Source organism: Rhea americana, unplaced genomic scaffold (genome assembly GCF_003343005.1).
Source record: "Rhea americana isolate MKP2758 unplaced genomic scaffold, rheAme1 scaffold_413, whole genome shotgun sequence".
In the NCBI taxonomy this organism is placed as follows: Eukaryota; Metazoa; Chordata; class Aves; order Rheiformes; family Rheidae; genus Rhea; species Rhea americana.
In genome coordinates, this window is record NW_028186550.1 from 390,023 (window position 1) to 399,797 (window position 9,775).

The 9,775-nt window shown below is 48.8% G+C and overlaps 2 protein-coding genes across 3 annotated transcripts; one reads left to right on the plus strand and one right to left on the minus strand.

The window, feature by feature from the left end:
* Positions 1-49: 49 nt before the first annotated feature.
* On the plus strand, positions 50-2,679 carry RPL36A (ribosomal protein L36a; the record flags this gene model as incomplete). The annotated part of the gene is made up of 4 exons (XM_085314892.1): positions 50-173; positions 393-460; positions 2,175-2,297; positions 2,608-2,679. Coding segments are annotated over 4 exons (336 nt in total), but the record flags the coding sequence as incomplete, so codon positions are not given.
* Positions 2,680-3,998: 1,319 nt separating this feature from the next.
* Positions 3,999-9,769, minus strand: GLA (galactosidase alpha). Of its 2 annotated transcripts, XM_085314891.1 has the most exons (7): positions 9,612-9,769; positions 8,985-9,162; positions 7,343-7,434; positions 6,214-6,375; positions 5,451-5,648; positions 4,971-5,237; positions 3,999-4,867 (listed from the first exon to the last, which is right to left on the minus strand). In XM_085314891.1, exons 1-6 carry the CDS (start codon positions 9,765-9,767, stop codon positions 4,974-4,976), a joined length of 1,050 nt encoding a protein of 349 aa, XP_085171017.1. In that variant the 5' UTR covers positions 9,768-9,769; the 3' UTR covers positions 3,999-4,867; positions 4,971-4,973. The 2 variants fall into 2 exon arrangements, with proteins under 2 accessions (XP_085171017.1, XP_085171016.1); XM_085314890.1 differs by having other exon boundaries at positions 3,999-5,237.
* Between the last annotated feature and the right edge of the window lie 6 nt (positions 9,770-9,775).

Consider the following 9,775-nt stretch of genomic DNA (forward strand, 5'->3'; position numbering starts at 1 on the left):
CGCCGCGGGCCGCCCCGGCGCTGGGGGCCGCTGGCGGCGCTGACGGGCTCCCTCCGCCCCCATCCAGGTGAACGTCCCGAAAACGCGCCGCACCTACTGCAAGAAGTGCGGCAAGCACCAGCCCCACAAGGTGACGCAGTACAAGAAGGGCAAGGACTCGCTCTACGCCCAGGGTAGGCGCGGGGAGCGGGGGGGGGCGCGGGGTCCGGGGGGGGCGCGGGGAGCGCGTCCTCGGCCGCCCTGGCGATCCGCGGGCGGCCTGCGCACTGTGAGAGAAGCGGGGCGAGGCCGCTGCAGCTGCAGGCCGAGGTCTGCAGGGGTTTTGGTGGGAGCTCGGGTTGCACCTCGCCGTTTCTGAGTCGTTGCCTGAAAAGAGCCGTTCTCCTCCGCAGGGAAAAGACGCTACGATAGGAAGCAAAGTGGCTACGGCGGCCAGACGAAGCCCATCTTCCGCAAGAAGGTGAGCRCGGCCTGCGGGAGGAGGACTGGGAGCCCTCTTGGCAATCTGTGCAGCCTGCCAGAGAGGGACGGATGGGGCCCTGCAGCCTGTGGCCTGGTGCCGTGCTGTGACAGTTCTGTGCTGGCATTGCAGGCCCCGTGAGTGTGGGCAGCGTGACAGTGTGTTCCCCATCTAAAGCTGCTCTTCTTCSTGTTCTGTATCTCATGTGGGTTATGGTGGATTGATGTAGGCTGTATTTGCAGAGCAGGTTCTGCAGTGAGCCCTAGAGCTCTAGTGGACATAGGACTTACAGTGCTTTAAAAGAAAGTATTACTTTCAGGGCTTGTTGGAGAAGAAGAACATACTGAAGGTGGAAAAAAAGCCTGTTACCTGGTTGCTGTTTTTATATATATATATATATATATATATATATATAGTTTTGAAGTGTCAGTTGCTTATCCTTGAAACTTCTATCAAGTTTTTGAGGCTTTCTGCACAGTTAGACATTGACAGTGGTTCAGAATAAGTCAAGAGACTGCAGTTCTTAGATGTGGGTGTGCTGCAGCACCTTCGTCTTAGTTTGCAGTCCACTGTCTTCAAAGAAACCTGTATCACTGAGCCAGTTCATAAGGGCTGCTGTGTTAGGTGCTTCATGGCTGTGTTGTCTGTTACAGATTAAACAGCTACTACGTTTCTCTGATGTCCTCTTTTTTCAGTGTGTAGGGTACCTGGAATTGTAGTTTTACAGGAAACTTTTTCTCTCATATGGTGCCTCCTCTGTGCCTCCTATCGCCTGCCACCACCAAGACAGGATAGGGCTGGAGCAAAACCTGTGATACGCACAGTGGAGAAGTGAGAGCTGACAAACGGATTAACCTTTCTACACAAAACCTGCTGCAAGTTATACTTATAAACGTTGCAACGTCTAACCGAAGCAAGCCCCAGTCTTCTGCTGGAGGCTCTCAGGAAATCTTCCAGCAAGAGGAGAAAATTAGGCAGATTTCCCAGTAGACTTTATGCCAGGGACTAGGGAGTATCTTGCAGAAAACACAGCTACAAGCAGCATGTGTTAAGGTGCCATCCTGCTTTCACAACTTGACTGTCTGCATTCTTGACCTGTAGGTTGCCATCCCTCTTTCTTTCTCTCTTTTCCACAGTTAACATGTGAACGACTAGCCAAGGCTTGTAACTGATGATGGCTTTGTCCAGCTGCTGTGATAGCCTCACAGCTTTGGGTACTTCCTTTTGAGTTTCATGTAATTCTTCAATAAGTGCAGGTCTGTATTCAGTGCATTGCACCACTGCCCCTCCAAAGGAAARTTTACCAGTGGTGCTGCTTTTCTTCTGGCTGGTTTTCTACTGAACTTCTGACCAGTGCTAGGTTCTGTTCTTCCAYGCAAAAGAAATGCTTCTTCCTTGGTGTACTCACTAAAGCAGGTTTTTCCTCCAGTATTACTGATACTCACAAGAGACCAGCCATGCTCCAGTAAATGTTTTTACTAGTGTTCTTTATGATAAAGCTCTGTGAGAAGGTAAAGATTCACTTTATTATCATGCTGTCAAGGCACTTTCTTGTTTTTAATGAGTGAGCCTGACTCTGGTCTTTTCCTTTAATTTTCAAGAATAAAGTGCTGAATCTTCAAGCTTGCAGAAAACAGGCTTTTCCCTGCTAAAGGCCATTTGCCTGCTTTAGGGCAGTCTTCTCATAGATATGCCTCTGCTTTTGCCTTCCCAGGCTAAGACCACAAAGAAGATAGTGCTAAGGCTGGAATGTGTGGAGCCCAATTGCAGGTCCAAGAGGATGCTGGCCATTAAGAGGTGTAAGCACTTTGAACTGGGAGGAGACAAGAAGAGAAAGGTATGTTTGTGCGCCAAGAGTGCTTGATAAAAACGATGATGATGGTGATGAACACGGCTGTGTTTTGGGAGCAATATGCTGCTRCCAGGGTAGGCAACTGTTGAACACTCTCAAACTCCTGGGTGAAGGAGATTGTATGTTGAGCTTAGGGGCATCAGTAGGCTCTGCCAGTCTGCCTGTTGATGGGAGGAATGGCTGCAGAGAAGTATYGTTGACAGACCAGAGCTGATTTGCTGCTCTGAGCTGATCATGGTTTGGGAGAGGGTGAGATTCAGTGGTGAATATACTCACTCTGTTTTTCTTTTTACAGGGCCAGGTGATCCAGTTCTAAGCTCCATCGTACTCATTGTTATGGACCATATTAAAGTATTTGGAAACACTCCATTGCTTTTTTTTTTTTTAATATCTGCTCTTGTTGGGGCTGGGACTTAAAATATCTTCCTATTAGGTTGATAAGCTTTGCAGAGCTGCTTAATAGATGAAYAGTTGTGGTCTTGATTGTTTATAAGGGTTATTTAGAAGATCTTTTCCATTGGCTGAATTTCTCTTACTGAGGTGTTGTACAATGAATGTAGGGTCTGAGACTGACTTCTTTTTTTGTACCAATACTTTCTCTGAGAAGCTGAATTATGAATTTCAGTGGTAGAAGGCTGTCTTCAAAAGAGGCCCCCTCTAAAACTGTACAGCTTTTATTTCAGTTAAAAGTTTATATTTCTATTGTAGCAGTTCTATTTTTAGAATTAYTCTAAATCTCTGTGGTGACTCTGAATTGTTGGTAGACAAAGTAGTGATTAAGAAATAAACTTGAAATCCCTGTTCTAGTGCATAAGTGGCTGAGTGGACCTTATCCTCTCCCAAGGGCTTGCATTAGAGGAGAGGGAGAGGCGCTAGTACTTGAGAAATTGYTCCAACACAGGAGGGACCAGAGTAATTTGAACATTCCTGAACAGCCCCTGAACTTGGCTGCAGGTGTGTCTTTACAGCCAGGGAGCGGTTGTACTGAGCTAAGGGGCAGTAAGTGAGCTACCTGTTTTAGTTCAACTGTATCATTAGGCAGTGGAGACTTAGGGTAGCTCAGCTGTGACCTGCCTGCAGTGGCTGTGGGCTTCGTTGTAGCCCAGTGACTGAGCTTCAGGCGCTTGGTCCCTCAGCTGTGTTCTGCCTTACTGGAAGGTAACTGCATGACAGGCTTGAACTGCCCAGCTCCTGTGTTAAGTTAGTTGCCAGCAACAGTCATAATTATCGTTTAAAAAACCACCACACAGCAGAGGTTCATCAGATGAATGATGTCTGATGAACAGAACCCAAAACACAGTACTTCATGGGACAGGCTACTTTGGACGATGGAGTAATCAACGTGGGAAGCAGGGGAAATTTGCTGTTACTGAATACTGAGAGCACAAGGAACTTAGAGAAGCTTTTATGTAGTGGGAATAGAGCTAAAGGCTGGAGAATGCCTCCTTGTGTTTTCATAGAGAGGGAGAGATCTAAGTTATAAAGCAAGAATAAAAATTGGATTTTTGCTTGTTCAGTCCTGCTGGCTAATGATGTGACTGGTGTTCTGGAGCTCCTGCAGTTTTACAAACAAGCACTGCCCAAGTAACTAACCTCCAGTGGAAGCTGTCATCTTTATGATAAATAAAGTACCTTGTTTCCTAAAGCCAGATTTAATTTCAAATACCAGGCTAGACTCTTATAGCATGATTAAGAAAGCTTAGCCCTTTCTAGGGGCATTTTAATTCAAGTTTTTAAATCACGAAAGTGAGGACAAATCAAGATACCCTGAGAAGAGACCAGCTTTGTACATGCTGTTTGCATCAGTGATTAGGTACAGAGCATGGCTATCAGAAGAACCTGTGTAACCTTAACCTAAAGGTTACTGCCAGCCTGAGAAGGCACAAAAGTATTTCTGGAAGGGAGTTTACTACAGAAGATGACCTCCCTTGCCCCATGCAGGGTAGGGAGGGGAATTCTTAATGAAAAGGGAGTGACAACCATTCCTGAGGGCAAGACTTCTGGGAGAAGGAGTGTTTGAAGCGCAGTTCTAGGGTGTGATGCTTCAGCTGCATTCGTGCTAAGCAGACAGCTGAGCTGGCAAGCAGGCAGTTGCTCAGTGAGGTGAAACAGGCCTGTCCCCAAGTTGTCCGAAGGTAGAAGGGGATGACTGTGCTGAGGAAGGGGTTGGGTTTCTTCAAGAGGGATTAGGGTGGGTGTTTTTTTTTTTTTTTTTTTTTGAGTGAAAATTGTATCACTCATCTTGACAATACAAGAACAAGGCAGCTGGGGTTTCCTTAACTGTCCCTAAAATGCTCAACAAGAGCTGTAGGCTGCTGCATCAGAATTTTGCATTTCTTCAGTTACTACTGGCACTGGCTTTTAACAAAGGCGTTACTGCCCTGCTGCAGCCCCTTTAGCCCCTTAGGAAACAGGAGTTAGGTGAGATGCTAGAGAAAGGGTAAAGAAGTGAAGCAGCGACTGTTTCTGTTATCTCTTCATAATGGAGTGACGGGTCTTTGGTGCATGAGGCAGAAGATTTAAGGTGCACACAGAAGCACTTGAATGGTGAATGCCTGAGGGAAAAACAAAGKCATCTCGCTCGGAGGCAGGAGACAGTCCTCCTGTGACAAGAAGTCTAGGGAGAGATGGAGGCTTATAGGAAGATGGTCTTTGTACCTCCTACAGCGCCACCACCTTCAGCAGTACGGTGCCTGTTGGGTTCACCTCTACACTCAGGGARGAGACCCAGTTGTGAAATCCCCAGTCTCTGCTGGCTGGCAAGACCTGCTGGACRGAGCATGTTGGGTTGCAGGCCAGCCCATTGCCGAGGAAGGTGAGGGAGAAGGTGAAGTTACGGGGTCCCCCGATTTCCTGCCGGTTCAGCACTGCCACAGCATGGGCACTGCCTGACAGAGGCCGCTCCCACAGCTCAAAGTTGTTGTCCTGCCAAGAAAAGAAAACCCCAGGACTTGCATTAGGGGAGACAGAATTGATGGTCTTTATACCTGTCTGCAGGAACAAATGGCCTCATGGGACTTGTGTTCCCAAACGCTGGGCTCTCCTCTGTGTACCCCATTTGTCCCCCGTGTCCTCTCCTGAGGAGGCGGTGGCCTCCCATGGCCCAGACAGCACCCCTAGCCCCAAGCCCTGCTGTACCTTGGTGATGCGGTATCCCTGTTTGCCCAGCGGGTCCTGGTTGATGGCAATCACCTCTTTGTTCTGGAGCAACCACTTGGCCTCTGGGCTAATGTCCCGCAGGTCATTGGACATGAAGAGGGGAGCTGCCATGATAGCCCACATTGCCATCTGAGTTACCGCTTGGTCCCAGCTCAGCCCAAAGTTTCCAATCACTAGCTGTAACAACACAAGAACACCTGGTAACACTGCCTGCCAAGGAGAAACCGAGCCACCAAGGCGCGTACCGGGAAGTGACAGGATACTGAGGGTGGGACCTACATTACTCTGGGGCCCGATTAGATAGGCCGTGCTCTGTCAGTGAGACTGGCTGGTTGGGAAAGGTGAAACAGATGACTAAGGTGACAATTTAGGATGAAGCCATGGTGGAGCTAAAGAAGGATCCTTATCTGGCGGTAGATCAACACTTCTGRAAACTACTCCCAGTGTCATGTGTGTTTTTTGGACTGGCACTACCTGCAGAGGCTGCGTTTACACACACAGTGCTTTCTCAGTGCTGTGGGTAACCACGTTCCAGTGCCACGTGCTTAGAGGATGCTGTTCTGCTACAGTGCTCTTTACCTTCCCAGCCAGGGGTCCCTCTCACAAAGTTCTTGATTCCTGGACCCCATCAGAGCCTTTGCCCTCAGTGTTTCTCCTCAGARTCTCTTTTCCCCCATCCCAGCTGGATAAAGGATTTTTTTTTTGCTGGTGCTGCAAGAAAGATGGACGTTGCAGTACTTGCCATGTCAGGATCGTTCCAGCCCCCTGGCCCAGCTATCTTCACAATGCTGTCCTGGTGAATTGCTGTCCAGTCCAAGATACTCTTGATGCTGCTCCAAGAATCATAGACGTCAAAAAAGTTCCTCCAGTGGTTGCAGTACTGTTTGATCTCTGTGTAATTGGGCTGCCAAAACAATTAGTCTATTTAACCAGAGAGCTTGACTGTACAAGAACAAGACTGTATACAACGCTAGACCCGATTGGGGATATTTTGGGGAGAACTGTAGCAGTCTCTTCTGCCACCAGCTATCTGGATGATCTAGTACATGCTGGTTCCCTAAAAAAATGTTTTGCCCTGAAGGACTCCAGCCTTGTCATGCACCAGACAATGCTATCCCATTGCTTCTCCTGGGAGAACAGCTGTGGCCACCCACCTCCGTCAGAAAATCCTCCTGAGTCTAATTAAAGGTGTAATGGGACAAGTGGGATGAAACTGTGACATCCTAGTAATTATTGTCATTTCTTGGGTGGACACCTTGCACTGACTGGCACATTTAAGCCAGTCTGTGGGAGGGGGTGGCTGAATCCTGCGTGACAGCATGGGGAAGTCAGCTATGGGTAGAGAGCAACATGTCAATCACGGACCCTAGCTGGCAGACATTTGCCAGTAAACAATACTGAGAATTCCTATACATACTGTTCTGTGTGTTTAATATGCTGTTCTAAAGTCTCTGAGTCTGCAGCACTCTGTACAACTGAGTGTCCTGGAGGAATAACACTGAGTTATCGGCAAGCTGCTGTGTCTTGCTGCTCAGTTCCTCAGAGACAGAAAGCAGATGGATGCTGCTGTGCTCTTCAGCATGCTCCAGCTGGGTTGTGCCTTCAGCAGTTGTCATGCTGTAGGATCCTACTAAATCCCTGAGGAGATCATTGCTTTTCAGCAGAGCACTAACTGAGCCTCAAGGCTACTTCAGGACTCCAGAGGAAAAGTGTGGTTTTTCCTCCACCTTGCACTCACCTCTGTTGTCAGACCGGCGAGCAGCAAAAAAAATCTGAAGAGGCTATTTTGCAATCTAATGCTTTTCTTTGAACTGTTCTTCCCACTTGGTGCACTACTAGTGCCAGGATGAGCCCAGAGAAACACTGCTTACCTGCTGCACTGGCCTCAAATAGAAAGGCCATTCACAGGAGTACACAATGCTCCTTCCAGTCTTATTCAGGGCCAGAGACATGTTTCTATAACCTAAAGGAACAGGACAGCCAGGGGTTACGCAATCTGCCTGAGCAGAGAGAGAGAGGAACTGATCCAGTATCACAGGTTTGGGTTTGAGTTCAACTTTCGCAAAATCAAAGCTCAACATATGCTAGTGACTGAAAAAATAAAGGGAAGACAGGAGAGCTCTGCAGCCAGTCTCCCRCCTATAAAGAAAAGGCAAGCTCTTCTACGGCTTTGCTGCAGGTCATGGGCAGTGCTGTTGCTCTGAGACTGCTGATTTCCCTGCACATACTGCTGCAGGTTGAGGCTGCAGTTCTGCTATCTGGTGTTTTTTCCTCTAGATACCTGTCAAATACAAGTTGGTATTTATTAAGCTGCTGGGTACAGCTTTAGTAGTTAGTTGCAGGCATATGTCCTTATGAGACATTTGTGCCATACGGACTGGGTAGGAATGCAAAAGCGATAGCTTTATCCTGTTCTTGTCCCCAGAGAGCCCTGTTAAGTCTCTTTTAATCAGCACAGAGAGAATGAAGACTTTGCTATCTCTCCTCGAACTGTTTTGATACAACTGGACTTTATCTAGCTTACAGATATGCTCTACCAAGAGCTTTCAGCTTAACTGYCGCTTCAGGCGCTGTCTGAGCTGTGCTCCTGGCCACAGCAGCCAGCATACGCCAGGCCAACTGGCTTTGATGGGACTGTCACTTGGGCAGAGTCTCTCTGCCAGGCAGAGGCAGAGAGACTGCGTGCGCAGGTTTCCTGCTGCCAAGCCCTGTGGTGCTGACTGTGCCAGCAGGGAGAGCACAGCAAAGAGAAACCATTTTCCGAGCTGCATGATTCTTCACACAACTCTGCTCACCTGGCATTGGGGGTTGCCAGTACTTAGAGAGGATCTGTAGCTGAATCCCCCCAGAACAGCAAGTAACTGAGCTTTCAGCTTCTGATTTGCCAGCCTGCATGTAAATAAGTTCTGAAATGGCATTTGCACTGGCACGCTCTAAAATGAAAATCCCAGCGGGTTTTTCATGCCAGAATTCTCGACTTATGTCTGTTAAGAGCCCTGATAACTGCCCTTTTTATGGCTGATGCAAGCTTAAAGCTCATCCGTCATGACATTGCCTTACGAAAGGGACGAAGGGTTAACTGTACGAGGTGCTCTGAGCTCTCCAATAAAGGCACTCTAGAAGGGCAAAGCCTTTGCTGTTTTAAGAGCTGATGCAGCGGTCTGCACAGAGATCCCCTGGAGTATGCAGTCAAGTTTCTTTGCTCAGCGTGACGCAGCCTCCGGGGGGAGAAGGCTGCTTCTTCAAGCCGTACGTGCAAGTGAAAGCTCTGGGAGGCAGTGGGAAGAAAGGTGAATGGGTAGATGGAAGCCACTTGGGCTATCAATAGTTGCTACCTTGGAGAGAGCTACCTTGGGCTCCGGAGAGCAACCTTGTAACTGCTTTGTAAGCAAATACCTTAATGACTACAGTCAGGGAAAAGCAGCTCTCTGGAACCGGCCCCTCACTGGAGTTCCTGCTGACTGCAGAATGTTCCCAGCTTTCGACACAGCACACTCTCAAGTCAGTACGTACCTTCTGCCAGCAGCTCCAGCGTGCCAAAGTTGCAGCCATCAAACTTGAGCAAGTCCACGCCCCAGGAGGCGAAGGTTTGGGCATCCAGCTCATAGTGATTGTAACTGCCAGGGAAGCCAGCACAAGTCTTGCTCCCGACATCACTGTAAATTCCCAGCTTCAGCCCTTTGGAGTGGACCTGAGCTTGCAAATATAAAGAGAATCAGGGATTGAGCAGCCATGAGGCAGGAAGTAGCAGAGTTAAGACARCAGGAGAAACAAAAGCCCATTTCAGGAAGCAGACCCTTAACTCAGCRGCTATGTAGCAGACTCCCACGCAGCCTTCCCTCTCCTGCCCCTACTCCCCCAAGATGAGACCAGTGTGACTGCTCGTCTGGTCCCATCTGCTGTCATCATCCTGACAATTCACGGTTCAAAGCAGTGYATAATCAAGGACCACACTCTCTCCTTCCACAAAGGTGGTGATCCCYTTTAGCATTAGCTTAGAAAATTCTTGTGAATAAAGGTTAGTGTAAACCTTTGGCAGACGCGGCGCTTGGTGTAAACCGCTGGCAGACGCGGCGTTTACACTTTTCTAAGCAGCCTTCTGCTCAGCAGCGTCCCGAGCTGCAGCGGATCGGCACTCACGTAGTCCGCCAGCTTGCGGATCCCACCGGGGAAGCGCTTTGGGTCAGCCTGGAGCCGGCCGCGCTCGTCCCGCCTCGGGGCCATCCAGCAGTCGTCGATGCAGATGTACTCGTAGCCCGCGTCCTTCCAGCCTTCCGAAGCCATCACGTCAGCCATGTCCACGA